This window comes from Erpetoichthys calabaricus, chromosome 8 (genome assembly GCF_900747795.2).
Source record: "Erpetoichthys calabaricus chromosome 8, fErpCal1.3, whole genome shotgun sequence".
Lineage (NCBI taxonomy): Eukaryota > Metazoa > Chordata > Cladistia > Polypteriformes > Polypteridae > Erpetoichthys > Erpetoichthys calabaricus.
Window position 1 is genome coordinate 109,746,707 of NC_041401.2, and position 15,095 is coordinate 109,761,801.

Sequence of the window (15,095 nt, forward strand, 5' to 3'; positions counted from 1 at the left end):
GTTGAATTTTAATAGAAGTGTTCATTTTCTTTTTATTTACAAACAATTGTTTCATGATTTTCCGTGGCACTGAATGGTATATTCAGTGGTCTGTGTTGGGTTTTCTATATGTGTGTGAGCCTGAGTGTCAACAGGTGCTATCTTGTAAATGTTTTAAACGTACATCCTTAGCTTAACTTTGAGATTAAGTAACAGTGCAAATCTGCAGCATTGTGTTGTGTCAGATGAAGTTTTGTTAATTATAGTCTGTTGCAAATGCACTTTCAGGCAAGTCAAAAATGCTACAAGTTGTATTTTAATTGTGCATTTGCCTCCCCATGAAAACCAAGTCAAACCCCATCCCCACCCCCACCCCAATCCATCCTACTAAATGTGTTCTGGGACATACCCTACAGTGGCTACACATTTTTTTTTTAAATTTTATTTATTAATTTTATTGTACAGATCCTCTAACTGAGAATTTGATTTTTTCCAATTTCAAATAATATAAAACATCGGTTTTCCGCTAACTTATCAGAGGAGAGTTAGGATTCTTCCAATTTAACAAAATAAGTCTGCGTGCCAAAAGTGTAGTGAATGCAATCACAGTTTGCTTGTCCTTCTCCACTTCAAGTCCGTCTGGAAGAACACCGAACACAGCTGTTAATGGGTTAGGAGGGATTATGACCCCAAGGCTGTCTGAAAGGCACTTAAAAATTTTGGTCCAAAATGATGTTAGTTTGGTGCAGACCCAAAACATGTGACCCAGTGAGGCAGGAGCTTGGTTGCAGCGTTCACAGGTTAGATCTTGCCTTGGAAACATTTTGGACAGTTTTAAGCAAGACAGATGAGCTCGATATATAATTTTTAGTTGAATAATTCTATGCTTTGCGCATATGGAGCTCGAGTGAATTCTCTGCTTTGCTACCTTCCACTCCTTTTCTGATATATTGATTAAGAGATCTTCTTCCCATTGTCCTCTTGGGTCTTTGAAAGGTAGGGACTCTAATAAGATTTTATATACAGTAATCCCTCGCTACTTCGCGGTTCACTTTTCGCGGATTCACGACTTCGCGGGTTTTTAAATACAAGTGATTGCCCGCCTATCGCGGAAGTTATGTTCCAGACCCATCAGCAACAGGAGAAAATACGCGATATAGAAAGACCATATAAATAAACATTTTTATAGTTTAAGCCTTAAAATACCCATCCCACATGCTTTAAACACATGTAAACTTATAAAACACACTTTGTTAACACATATGATATGTGGATGTCGGGCTAAGGATATGAGTAACATCTCACTATTATAAAACATTTTAACTTCACGCAAGACAAGACAGTTAGACAGGAAAATTGGTGATGTACAGGCTTTTAAATTATTGACACGCAGAGCGACAAGCAGCACAAAGCCAGCACAAAGTCCACTTCTCCTTAGCGTTCATTCAGCTCCCCACCCCCTTGACAATGCGAAGTGGCAGGAGCGTACTGCGCTTCCGGGGAGGGGGGGTTTGAGCGAAGGTGTGTTCAGCTCTCACACACCCACACACACACACACACACACACACACACACTCCTCGCGCAGAGCGACAAGCAGGCATTTTGGCAGAAGCAGCACAAAGTCCATTTCTGCTCAGCGTGAGTTCAGCTGCCCCCCTTCACAAAGCGAGTGCAGACACATTGACGTCTGATCGCTGCGTGCAGTGTGCAGTGTTGGTCTGAGGTGTTTAAGAATGTAGAAAGTGTTTAAGAGCATAGGAAGTGTTTATATGAGCGTGGGAAAGGTTAACAAGAGAGTGAGAAAGGTTTATAAGAGTGTGGGAAGGGTTTATAAAGCCTTAAAATATGTATAAATAATAAAATAAATATAGGTCGCTACTTCGCGGATTTTCACCTATCGCGGGGGGCTCTGGAACGTAACCCCCGCGATAGGTGAGGGATTACTGTAATGCGGAAATGGTGTTTAATTCCTTGAAATTGAGCAGTATTTTTTCCAGCATGGTGGAGGGTACGAGGTGAGGAAAATTGGGCAGTTTCTGTTTAACAAAATTTCTAATTTGAAGATAATGAAAGAAATGTGTAGCTGGGAGGTTGAATTTGGAACGTAATTGTTCAAAAGATGCAAATATGTTGTCTGTATAAAGATCTCTGAGCATTTTAATCCCAAAACTTTTCCAGGTATTAAAAACTAGATATGTTTGCGAGGGTTGAAAGAGGTGATTCTCTTGCAGAGGTGCCACGGATAAAAGATTTTCCATCTTAAAATGCTTTCTAAGTTGGTTCCATATTCTGAGTGAGTAAAGCACAATTGGGTTATTAGTATATTTGCGATAACTTGCATTTATTGGAGCGCAGAGCAGGGAGTATAAAGAAGTACTACAGGATTTTATTTCTATTGCGAACCAAGCCTGTGTATGTTCATTTTTTTGTGTCCAGGTTTTTATGGCTTGTATGTTTGCTGCCCAGTAATAAAACTGAAAATTAGCTAAAGCCATGCCACCTTCTGCCTGAGGTCTTTGTAGGGTCGCTCTGCAGATACGTGGGTGTTTTGAGTTCCAAATGAATGAGGTTATTGTTGAATCTAATTGCTTAAAAAATGATTTATTGATATATATTGGAATGTTTTGAAATAAAAAGAGAAGTTTAGGAAGGATATTCATCTTAACAACGTTAATTCTTCCGGCTAGAGTGAGATGAAGGGTTGACCATCTATGCAAGTCTTGCTTAATTTTTTCCATACAGACGGCAAAATTTTGTTGATAAAGAGCTTTATGTTTACTTGTGATATTTACCCCTAGGTATTTAACCCCTTCACCGCCCTCTGCCGGATATATCCGGCAGCGCTGTTTTAATGCTAACGCCATACTGCCGGAATTATCCGGCACATTTGCCTGTGGTTATATGAATGCCTGGCAAGTAGTATAACTACTACTTGGCGTGGGTATTATTACTACGTTGTATTTCGACAAGTCTGTGGTTGTTTTGGCCGGTCATGTGACGTGATTCGCATGTAACAGCTGTGAATATGGCGAAACGTAAACTGACTTCAAGTGAGGCTTTGTAGGCGATTTTGGACAGTTCTGATCATGATTGTAGCAGTTCTGAAGAAGATTTTAGTGACAGTGATGAGCAGCAACGTGCGCTGCATGATATTGTGAATGAAGACGCATCGGATGACGGCGCTGAGTGGGTGTATCCCCAGCATCTCAGCTGGGCTGCTGCCCGTGGTGAACTACCTTTTCTGCATTCGTTTCAGGGAACGTGTGGCTTTATTGTTGATGTAAACAATTACACTGCTGAGCAGTTTTATGAGCTGTTTGTGTCACCTGATTTGATCAGACATTTTGTTCATCAGACAAATCTGTATGCAGCACAGTTTATTGAGAAAAATCCCAATTTACCTCCACATTCCCGTGTTCGTGCTTGGTTTGACACTGATGAAAACGAAATGAAAAAATTCATTGGGATTTTGATGTTGATGGGAATAATCAGAAAACCAGATATTGAGATGTACTGGTCTACAGATCCTATGTATGCAACACCTATTTTTGCAGCTGTCATGACACGTAACCGATTCTCTTTGCTGCTGAAATTCTTTCATTTGAATGACAACAGAAACGAGCCAGATAAGAAAGATCCAAACCGCAACCACTTGTTCAAGCTACGTCCTTTGATTGATCATTTATTTGAAGCATTTCAGTTGCCCTACATGCCAGGACCGTCAGTTGCAGTTGATGAAAGTTTATTGTCGTGGAAGGGCCGCTTACAGTTTCGACAGTTTTTACCATTGAAAAGGGCACGGTTTGGTATCAAGATGTTTTGCTTAGCTGAGAATTCAGGTTACATTTATAGATTTCGTGTATACACTGGCAACTTGCACAACATTTAGTGGTCAATACTGCTTGAATAAATGTAAAAAATGTAAAAAAAATGTAAAAAAGTAAAAAAACAAAAATTGTTCAGATTTCGCCTGGCTTGGGGAATATTTAGGGAGTTGGCGGTTAAAGGGTTAAACTGATCTGCTATGGTAAAAAGTAGGGTGTCCAATCTAATATTATATGCTTGTGAATTCACTGGAAAGAGTATACTTTTATTCAGATTAATTCTGAGACCAGATATCTTTTGAAATTCTGTGAGTGCTGTTAAAACTGCAGGCACAGTGTTTTTTCTGTTGGTGATTACTGGTATTGCATTGCAAACTTCTTGTTTGTGAATTTGTTGAGCTAAAAGCTTATTAGCTTTTTCTCCGTGTTCATAGTAATGATGTCTTGACTTATAAATAAGTTGTTCAGTTTCTTTAGTTGTTAAGATGTTGAGTTCTCTATGCAGGGCCTGCCTTTTCCTGTGAAGAGCTTCACTTGGACGTCTGGCTTGTTCTTCATCTATTCTAGCAATTTCGCTTCTTAGCTCTGACACTTTCTTGGTTTCTAATTTATTTCTGTGGGAAAGATATGAAATAATCTGTCCTCTTAAGAAGGCCTTTAGAGTTTCCCAGAGTGTTCCTGCAGAAACCTCTGTGGGCGTGTTTGTCTCTAGGAAGAAGCGGATTTGTTTGGATATAAATTCTGCTAATAGAAGAGGGTTAAGACGCCATCTACGAGGTGAGTGTGAGGGGCTTAATGATTTTAGCTCCAAGACTAGAGGGGCATGGTTGGAGATAACAATGGTGTCGTATTTGCACGATTTAATCATAGGCAGGAAATTATTATCTATAAAAAAAATAATCAATTCTTGAGTAGCTATGATGCACTGGTGAGTAGAACGAATATGTTCTTGAGTTTGGGTTAAGAAACCTCCAGGGGTCTGATAAGTTGTGGTCTACACATTTAATAAGCTTGAGAAACTTCTCATCCTCTTAAAGATCTCTCTGCTCCTAGGTCAGTCATATTTTTCATATATAAAATTATTTGCTTTTCCAAATCAGTACTTTTTATATATCCCTTTAGCAGAAATGACAAAATTACACAAATAGAATAATAGCAGTATGTCGATATAGATTTGCATGTTTTTGATTTTGGAATTTCAACTTTTTTTCAATGTAAATTAGCTGCATCAATTCCTGATTTAAATGGGAAATGTTGGTTAGCAGTAATTCTCGGGTCATACCACAGATGGGTGCTGGCTTTGCTTTCCCCGAATACTAACCTTTCTTTCTTAACCTGTAACTTCCCTAACCCCTAAAAAGAAAATATTTATTCATTTGTATTAAGTACTTTGGGTCATTTCCAAGCAGAAAAATTAATCTTAATGCCCTGTCTAAATGGAAATAACTGACTGAACCAAGTTATCCATGTTTCTGTTACTCATGCTCAACTTTAGTCTTATTAAACCACAACATTTTATTTCATAAGGTTTTCAATTTTGTCACATGGTTTCTAGCAAAAGAACAGGTATATTTAATATTGACTTTTCATAGAGCTGGCTTTCTTTCAACATATGGCACCTGAATTTTGAATCTGTATTGCAGTCTTTACAGAAGCAGAGTTTAAGCTCATGCATCCAAGATCGCAATCTGATGAGGCCAACAGAACATTATCATCTGCAAATATTTCAATGTGTGTTTGTCTATGCCTTTATATTTATTTATTTAATCAGCACATTCATTCAAACTAGTTTACTATTGTAGTTAAGAGAGAGTGATTTTTAACTTGTCCACCCCAGGGAGAGCAAATTAATTGAGGAAAAGCGGTATAGAATTTCTGTTTCAGCTTCTCTCTGAAATGCACGAGATTTTTATAATTTCTGAACAAAAAATTGGTGAAAGTCTACATTAACACTAACACGTTCACTTTCTCTGTGGTTTGCAGTGTTTATGAAGAATTGCTTTCACAAATAACCCAGACATGCTTATTGAAATAAACAACAGGTGGCGCAGTGGTAGTGCTGCTGCTTTGCAGTAAGGAGACTGTGGAAGATTGTGGGTTCGCTTCCTGGTTCCTCCCTGTGTGGATAGCGCTTTGAGTACTGAGAAGTGCTATATAAATGTAATGAATTATTATTATTAATAATGATATTGTTTATTTATAACATAAGGCTAAAAGAAGATGGATATATGCAAGTGTATATGTATAGATACATACTGATGAAAGACAATAACAAAGCATGCAAAACATAAAATTACAAAAGCTTAGTTGAATTTTATTCACTCCCATAGGAAAAGGCACATAACTTATGAACTTTGATTTTTTTCAGTTCTTGTGTTTAAGATGAGTAAGTTCTTTGGCTGGTTACAAAGCTTCTGTTGTCTGCAAATGGCATTCATTTGCTCACAGCAGCTAGACTTTGCAATGGCTCACCACCAATTCCCATTCGGAGATCTGTCTCTCTCTCTCTCTTTTTCTGTGTGTGAGAATGTGTGAGGTACTGTTCTGCACTTTCTCACTGGAATTAGGAAGAAATGACTAACACCTTGCTAGAAGTTATATTTTACAAGGTTATTATCCTTAGTTACAGTTACACGAATATCTTAACGCATTAGCTGGCTTTATTCAATTAAATTGCAATTAATAGTTGTTGAAATTAAAGTCATACTTATAAGGTGCTTGTTTGTTTCTTGGTCAACTTTCTTCAGACAAATGCAGGACTCTTAAATGTGCCTTCTTTCTTTTGTTTTTATTTTGGTTTCGGGTGTTACTTCAGTTTCTCTACAAGGGTTTAACACAACATCTTCGGTTGCTAATACAATTACATCTTCAGGGCAACTGGTGATCAGTCTGTTGATGATCCAGCAAGATGGAACACACAGAATTTATGTATGGTCTCTTTCTTTTGCTATTCGCTTGGCATAAATCAGGAAAGTTGGAATATTGTCAATTTTGGCCAAACTCCAGTAAAGACAAGTGTTCTACTCTTCCAGTCCAGCACAGTTGTCCTTTTTGAGTAAAAGGGATTGCATCAACCTCTGTTGTGGCCACACCCTATCAGATATATGTACTGGATATGGGCAGCCAAAACTGGCCAGGTTGAGCTATACATTTAAGAGAAAGAACAGTTATTTAAGATGTTACATAGACGTCATTGTCCCCTTGAATGTACATAAGCCCATCCTCTTGATTGACCATTAGTGCAAAGTTCTGTCCATCAGTGTCACTCATTCTTGATTTGTGGTTCTTTGTTCAGAACTTGAGTATGCAGTTTGCACCGAGAGAAATGTCCCTGGCTGTTAAATGGTCTGGTTTTAATTATCTTATGTTATCTAATGCTACAGTGGCTGTATTCCAAAAGGATGCCCAGTCAGCCAAACTGAATCTTTTGAGCTTGCAATAAGAGTATCTGGCAGCAGCTTGCTAAGCCAAAATGGGTAATGCCAGTCTGTCCTAACACCCTGCAAATAACAAATGTGTTAGTAGCTTATTTACATATTTGTTCAATTGTAGGCTAATCCAGTGTCATACCATATTATCTACACCATTTTACTTGATCTGCTTTAAGTCTCTGTTTTATCCTAAATATGATGCATCATCTGAAGAGTGCTTAAATCTGTAATGGATAATATTTAACAGATCATTCTTGTGTAAAAGATGTAACCACAGATTCTTATCTGTTTTGACAAAGGTTAATGCAGTTGAGAGAGAAATCCGCTCATCAAATGAGAGTTCTACATTATTACCAGGAGTTAGTAAGGTATGTGTTACACCTGGGAATATTTTATAAAATGTCTTAATGTATAAAACTTTTCAATTTAACAAAGTCAAAGAAATTTTGTAGTTAACATTGTAAGTGAACCCCTTACAATAGCTTGTTGCTTACTGATTCATGTATGAGTTAAATTAAGCAGAGCTAAGGTTTCAGTTAAAGCCAAAGTGTGATTTGTGATGCTGTCATACTGTCCAACTTGTGCTTGTGGGTAGGTTTGTGGGGTCTTTAAAGTATGTACACTATTGGTCAAAATTTTTAGAACACCTCAGTTTTTCCAGTTTTAAAAATCAAAATGTAAAGTTTAGGTTAGTAAAAATTGAAAAAAGGAAATTTTAGAATATTACAAATAGGCGTTCTTTAGGGAACAACTAATAGGTTACAACCTACAGATGTTCTGCAGCAATTAAAGTAAATGAAACCTTGCAATTTGAAGCAAACAATTTGCACAGGTGTCCCAGCTTCTGTTAATTACTTAAAAACTCTCTTGAAGTAAAGTTGGAGCAGACTATGTTACTACTTGGACAATATTATACTGTAGAAAGTTGTAAATTCCAGTGATAATGGCAAGAAAGGTGCAATTAACAAATTAACACTAGAATTACCAAAGCCTACGAAAAAACTTGTAAATCCGGCCCACCTTAAATCCGTTTGCACCTCTCCGTCAGCGTCTTTTGTCCTGTAAATGTGCCGATAAAGACAAGCAGCAAGCAGCCTGCTATTCCATCCCCCCCCACTGCCGCAGAACATGCACTAAGTTCTCCCAGCTCTTTGATCTTTGGACTTCAGGCGTCACACATTATATAGTTTATGCCTACATTTTGTCATTTATTACTAAAATATGAAAAATGTTTCTATTTTAACAATGTGTTTACACAGATTATTGTAGAAACAGAACACACATGAAATGCATGTGTTCTAAATAACGATCTATTATTTCCACTCTAAAACTCCAGCACTTTACTCCCAGATAATCAAGGCATGTGCAACTTTGTGCACGTTTTGCAGTGGTTGGGGGATGGAATAGCAGGCTGCTTGTCTTTATCGGCACATTTACAGGACAAAAGACGCTTATGGTGAGGTGCGAACGGATTTAAGGTGGGCCGGATTTATGAGTTTTTCGTAGGCTTTGGTAATTCTAGTGTTAAATGAGACAGAGGATTTATTACCCTTAGAAGTGTAGGCCTTTCATTTAGAGAATTGCAGGAAAAAAAAAATCATAGTGTCAGTGGATATGGTGTCCTATACAATCCAAAGGCAATTGGAAACCCTGATTGGAAGAGATCTGGCAGACCCAAAGTTACAGCTCAATCAGAAAGCAAGTTTCTGAGGGTCACCAGCTTGTGTGATAGGCGCCTCACAGCACAACAGCTTCAAGCACAGCTTAACAGTGGTTGAAAAAATCAAGTCTCAGTTTCTACCGCAGGTTTGACAGGGTGAGTGGCAGTAAGAAAGCCATCCCTTAAATGACAAAATAGGGCCTTGAAGTACCAGTTGTGGACTACTGCGAACTGGACAGTCCCCTCTTCAAAGTAGAAACGGAGACTTGCTTTTTTCGACCGCTGTTAAGCTGTGCTTTGAAGCTGTTGTGCTGTGAGGTGCCTATCACGTGTTCATTGCATTTCAGCTGATTAAATTTGAAGAATAACTGGAAAAATCTGAGGTGTTCTAAAACTTTTGACCAGTCTTGAGTGTATGCATGTATGTACTGTATGTATGTATAGTTCAGTATCTTTTATACCAATTCCTGTGCACAGGCATTTTTTGGCTTCTGCATATTTAATTCGGGGATTTGGAAAATTTGAAAATATTAGTATTAGGGTAATATTACTTTATTTTCCTTGGATGTAAATAGGAAACTGGCACCTTTTTGGTTAGTCTTCAAATCACAATTCTAGATTTTTTTTATAACTTTAAAATATTATGGCTTATTAACTTAGGAGCACATTAAAAACAAAATGTAATCATGTATTGGTACATTGCTTATTGTTGGCATGTTTATATATGTTTGTGTTTTTTGTTTTGTTTGGTTCACCACATTTTTGTCCATATTAGTGAGGCTTCATGGACACCTTTAGACCTTCCAGCACTGATTGTTGGCAGTATGTTAGATTACCAGGAGCTGATCTTCTGGAAGGCTATCATCCTGTTACCCAGTATTGAGGACTGCCAAAAGAATATTACCAATAGGTTGGAAATTATATTTTTATTAAAAGAAATAAATATTAACATAATTGGCCTAAACTTATTTTGTCTAAAGTATTAACTTTATTTCTATTGTAATAAGTCACATTTTTATTTTTTAACAGAATTTTAAGTGACTGGCTAAAGTCAAAATTTAGCAGTGGGGACAAGCAAAATTATTATGAAAAACATGAAGATGAAATCCAGACACTGTCATTGTGTAGTAATTCTAAGGTCCATATTTGTATTAAGGTAAGCCATGTTGAACTTGCAGTTTCCATTATATTCTGCATGTAAATTAAACCCTTTATGTGACATTATTATAAATCAAAATTGTGGGAAAGATTGCAAAATATGTCAAAACACCAGCAACATTTGTGAATTAGTACTGAATGTATTCATTTAATGCACTTTTAATTACCATTTAGAATACTTAAGTTATTGATTTTTTTCCATTCAAAATTTATGAATTCCTATTATGCCACTAAATAGGTTACATTTAATTAAGTTATGTTTACCTTCAGGTATACTGAAATAACCAAAACATGTCCTAAGTAAGAAACAGAACCATGAATCTTGTATTTCAGTCTGAAATTTACTGAAACAAAAGTTCTCTTGCAGTGATCAATCTACTTGTTTCCTGATGCTTTTCGTCCTCTTTTAGAGTTAAAAGCATTCTAGTCCTTATTCTGGCACCATTAGGCACAAAACACCAGTGTAGTTCACCACAGGGCACATATACACGCTGGGCCTTTTTAATGTGAGCAATTAACCCAGCCTTAGAAGTGTGAGAGGAGAAACAGAGTTCACAGACTAAACACTCATTTAATCACCGGTTGAATATGCACACTTTAGAGGAAGTGGTGGAATTTAGAAAAGCATGATGACCTCAAAATGCATAATTGATGATTATTGCCCATTTCAATTAATAGCACTTCAATGAAATACATATTTTGAGTTGTCTACTGCATTTACTGTTTTCTTTATATTTTACATACAGTACAGCAGGAAACTATTTAGAAAACTCTTAATGTGAAGGTGTTAAATGCTGGATTATTGAAAAAATTGTTACATTTTTAAAATGTTCCTTTTTTATTGTATTAAAAAAACAATAACTTACATTGATTGTATATATTTGTATATAGTTGTATAAATTATCAATACTTGGTCAATTTTCTTTCTGTTCCTTCATTCAGGAGATTTAAAGCACTTTATACTAATGTTATTTGCCGGTGTTTTGTTTTTTATATATGCAGTAGAAGGCATTTTTTGCTTCCTTATCTTTTCCTACATGATGTTGACAGTGTGTTTTCTGTCACATATTTGGATATATTTAGAACAACGATTGTGACCAATTTGTGCTTTGCTAAAGAAAATATTTTCTTTTTTGTAATATTTAGAATTATTTTTTCTTTGCAATGTTTCAATTTAAAATCTCTAAAATGATTTGCTGGGGTTGAACTACTGACACCATATTTATTTTATGTAATAATACTTTATTACAGAGCATCCATGGGCCGCTGAGTGATTCTACACTCAATGAAGTAGAGAGTCAGAAGGAACTTCTTGGAACCAGTGCCATTCTAATGTTATTGCCTAGTTTACAGAGCATAGAGTCAAATCATACAGAGGAGGAAGATGATGTCTATTGGCTTTCTGCTTTGCTTCAACTCAAGCAGGTTCTTCAGGCCAAACCTTTCCAGCCAGCATTGCCTTTAGTAGTCATGGTTCCTCAGGATGGTGAAGGAGTAGACAGTGATGAACTACTGAAAGAAGGTATGGAACACACTTTGTTAAATTTGCATTGATCTCTACTTTTGCTTAGCAGAATGTAGTTTACATTATCCCATCTCTTAACTGTTTTTTATATACAAATATACCACACATAGCACAAGTGTCTGAGGTGTGTTTTTGTCTTTTTTTCTGTTTCCAAGAACTTTGCTTTTAAATATTTCTAGGCTTAATAAAATTGTGGAAGCAAGTAATAGCAATCTAATGCAAAACAAGCTTGTAATCTATACTAATAAAAGGCAAAGCCCTCACTGACTGACTCACTCACTCACTGACTCACTCATCACTAATTCTCCAACTTCCCGTGTAGGTAGAAGGCTGAAATTTGGCAGGCTCATTCCTTACAGCTTACTTACAAAAGTTAGGCAGGTTTCATTTCGAAATTCAAAGCGTAATGGTCATAACTGGAACATATTTTTTGTCCATACACTGTAATGGAGGAGGCGGAGTCACGTATTGCGTCATCACGCCTCCTACGTAATCACGTGAACTAAAAACAAGGAAGAGATTTACAGCACGAGTCGCACGCGGGAACGAAGGTAAATGACGTTAATTTTTGACTGTCTTTTAATACTGTGTAAGCATACATATTAACACATGTGCAATTAAACGTGTGCATTTACGGGGTGATTTCTCAGGCTTAAAAGCTCACCTTTTATCAAACGCGGGAACAAAGGTAACTGACGTTGTTCACTGTCTTTTAATACTGTGTAACCATACATATTAACACATGTCCAATTAAACGTGTGCATTTACGGGGTGATTTCTCAGGCTTAAAAGCTCGCCTTTTACTAAAAAGGTAAATGCAAAACTATTTTCAATCAGTTTATTGAAACGCTCCCGTTAAGGATTGCAATAACATATTCGCGAGATAAAAGAACGAAGTAGGGGGAAATGGAGGAACAGCCGCAAACAGCGAAGAGCAAAAAATTAATTAAACAATTGAGAACGGAGCAAGTTAAGCATACAAGCATGTTCATAAGGGAAACAAACCACGGTGTAAAACGTAAGTTTAAATAAAGTTTATAGAAACGCTCCCGCTGCGGATTGCAATAACATATTCGCGAGATAAAAGTTTAATGAGAAGACACGAGGTATAAACGAACCACACGCCGTGGCGCAACGTTAGGGGCAACAGTTTCAACCATTCTATGATCTGCTTCTCGCAACTGAAAGACGGCACATGGCGGATGTTAGCCGACTTGCTGACCGCAACGTTAGGGGCTTCAAGTATGGCGCTGACGCCACATCTCAGTGCCAACACTTTGCAGACTGTACTTAAAAGACACGCCCTCCTCACTGGACAGTTAAAAACACCAATCAAACTAACGATGACATCAAGTATTACCCAATCAAAAGTAGGAAAGGAGGCATCTTCATAAAATGCGTGTGGGATGATTTGCATGAGACTCTGCTTTAAAAAAAAATGATTAAAAAAATACGGGATAAATCCCGTCCAGTATTGATTCAAAACGGGACGCGCAATTTCATTGTCAAACGCGGCACGATTCCGTATTTTAAAGGACGGGTGGCAACCCTACAGTGCCAGGTAACCACCCATACAATCAGATTGTGATTCAGACTAGGAATGCAATGAATGTAATTACCCCGATCTACATACAAGGCGAAAGTCTTGCAACATTCAAAGATGATGGTTTGGGATAATTAGTACTTATTAAGTACACCATGGAACATAAAAGAGCTTATGAAGCCTTGAACCGAAAAAAGCAACATCTCAGAGATCGTACAAAAAAAAAAGGAGGTAATGTCGTTTTACTCGCTGTAGATTTTAGTGAAACATTACCAGTTATTCCACGAGGGAGACCAGCAGATGAACTCAACGCTTCTTTAAAATCCATGCTTCTCCCACGGTCGGTTATATGTCGCGTGTTCTCGGGTAGGTACACCAAAAAATGTATACATTTAAGCATGTAATGGGCAAAGAAAAAATGAGGTATACCCGAAGGCACTGCAGTAGTACTCAATGTAACTTTACTTCTTAAATGTTAATGTTTTACTGTTTAATAATTTATACGCTTCTTATATATTGTTCAAATTCTTTTATCAAAATACCAGTGACAGCGCAATGCACGATAACATGGAGTGAATACACCATACGCATCTGCCCACGGCCGCCCTGGTGTGCGCAGATAGGAGTTGATTCTAAAATAAAATAAACATAAAAACAGTAATACAATCATCACCCATAAAGCGGATAGCAGACGTGACGTATTATATGTGTACCAGATTTCAAGTCAATAGGTGAAACAGTTTGCAAGCTACAGGTGATTTAAAATCCTGGACAGACCAATGAAAAGCCACGGTAGCAAATTATACAAGAAGATTTTACTGTTTCATTATTTATATTTATATGAAATGTGCTTCTTATATATTACTTCATATTCTCATATGATAATGATGTTAATGTTGTTTATATTGATTTCTATGTTATTGTAAGTGCATCTATGTGTGTATATGTATGTATGTATATATATATATATATATATATATATATATATATATATATATATATATATATATATATATATATATATATATATGTGTGTGTGTATATATATATGTGTGTGTGTATATATATATATGTGTGTGTATATATATATATATGTGTATATATATATATAATATATCTGTATATGTGTGTGTATCTGTGTATATGTATATATATATGACAGCAACACTCATAACAATGACAACACAATTACATTGACAATCATGTTACGTTATTTTTAAAATGTTTCCTTTACTTTTTCATAACCTCTTTAACACACTACTTCTCCGCTGCGAAGCGCGGGTATTTTGCTAGTAAAATTATAAATGATAGTAAAGGGTGCACTTTTGTAGATTATGTAAAATTTAAAAGATCAAAGAATGGATTAATGCTGTGTGGTATGGTGGCTAAAGCAGGAACATTAAATACAAAGGTTTAGTTTACCTCTAACTCATTATGTACCCTTGAATAAGTGACTTAATCAGCCTATCCATCCATCCATCCATCCATCCATCCATCCATCCATCCATCCATCCATCTATCCATCCATCCATCCATCCATACAGGTGTGTTCAGTAAATGAATAAAGAAATAATAACTGTATCCTAATGTTGCAAGTTTCTTTGGTTAAAGGGATCAGCCAAATAACACAATACAGTGATCCCTCGCTATATCGCGCTTCGCCTTTCACGGCTTCACTCTATCGCGGATTTTATATGTAAGCATATTTAAATATATATCGCGGATTTTTTGCTGGTTCGCGGATTTCTGAGGACAATGGGTCTTTTAATTTCTGGTACATGCTTCCTCAGTTGGTTTGCCCAGTTGATTTCATACAAGGAACGCTATTGGCAGATGGCTGAGAAGCTACCCAACTTACTTTCTCTCTCTCTCTCTCTCGCGCTGACTTTCTCTGATCCTGACGTAGGGGGTGTGATCAGGGGGGCTGTTCGCACACCTAGACGATAGGGACGCTCGTCTAAAAATGCTGAAAGAT

The 15,095-nt window shown here is 36.9% G+C and overlaps 1 protein-coding gene across 2 annotated transcripts in view; it reads left to right on the forward strand.

Annotated features, from left to right (window-relative positions):
- mcm3ap (minichromosome maintenance complex component 3 associated protein) overlaps window positions 1–15,095 on the forward strand; it is an 81,534-nt gene that overhangs the window by 42,551 nt on the left and 23,888 nt on the right. For both annotated transcript variants that reach the window (XM_028807254.2, XM_051930590.1), the window contains exons 19-22: window positions 7,534–7,602; window positions 9,670–9,804; window positions 9,924–10,050; window positions 11,304–11,574. In XM_028807254.2, coding sequence (XP_028663087.1) covers window positions 7,534–7,602; window positions 9,670–9,804; window positions 9,924–10,050; window positions 11,304–11,574 — 602 coding nt within the window. The remainder of the gene's footprint in view (window positions 1–7,533; window positions 7,603–9,669; window positions 9,805–9,923; window positions 10,051–11,303; window positions 11,575–15,095) is intronic.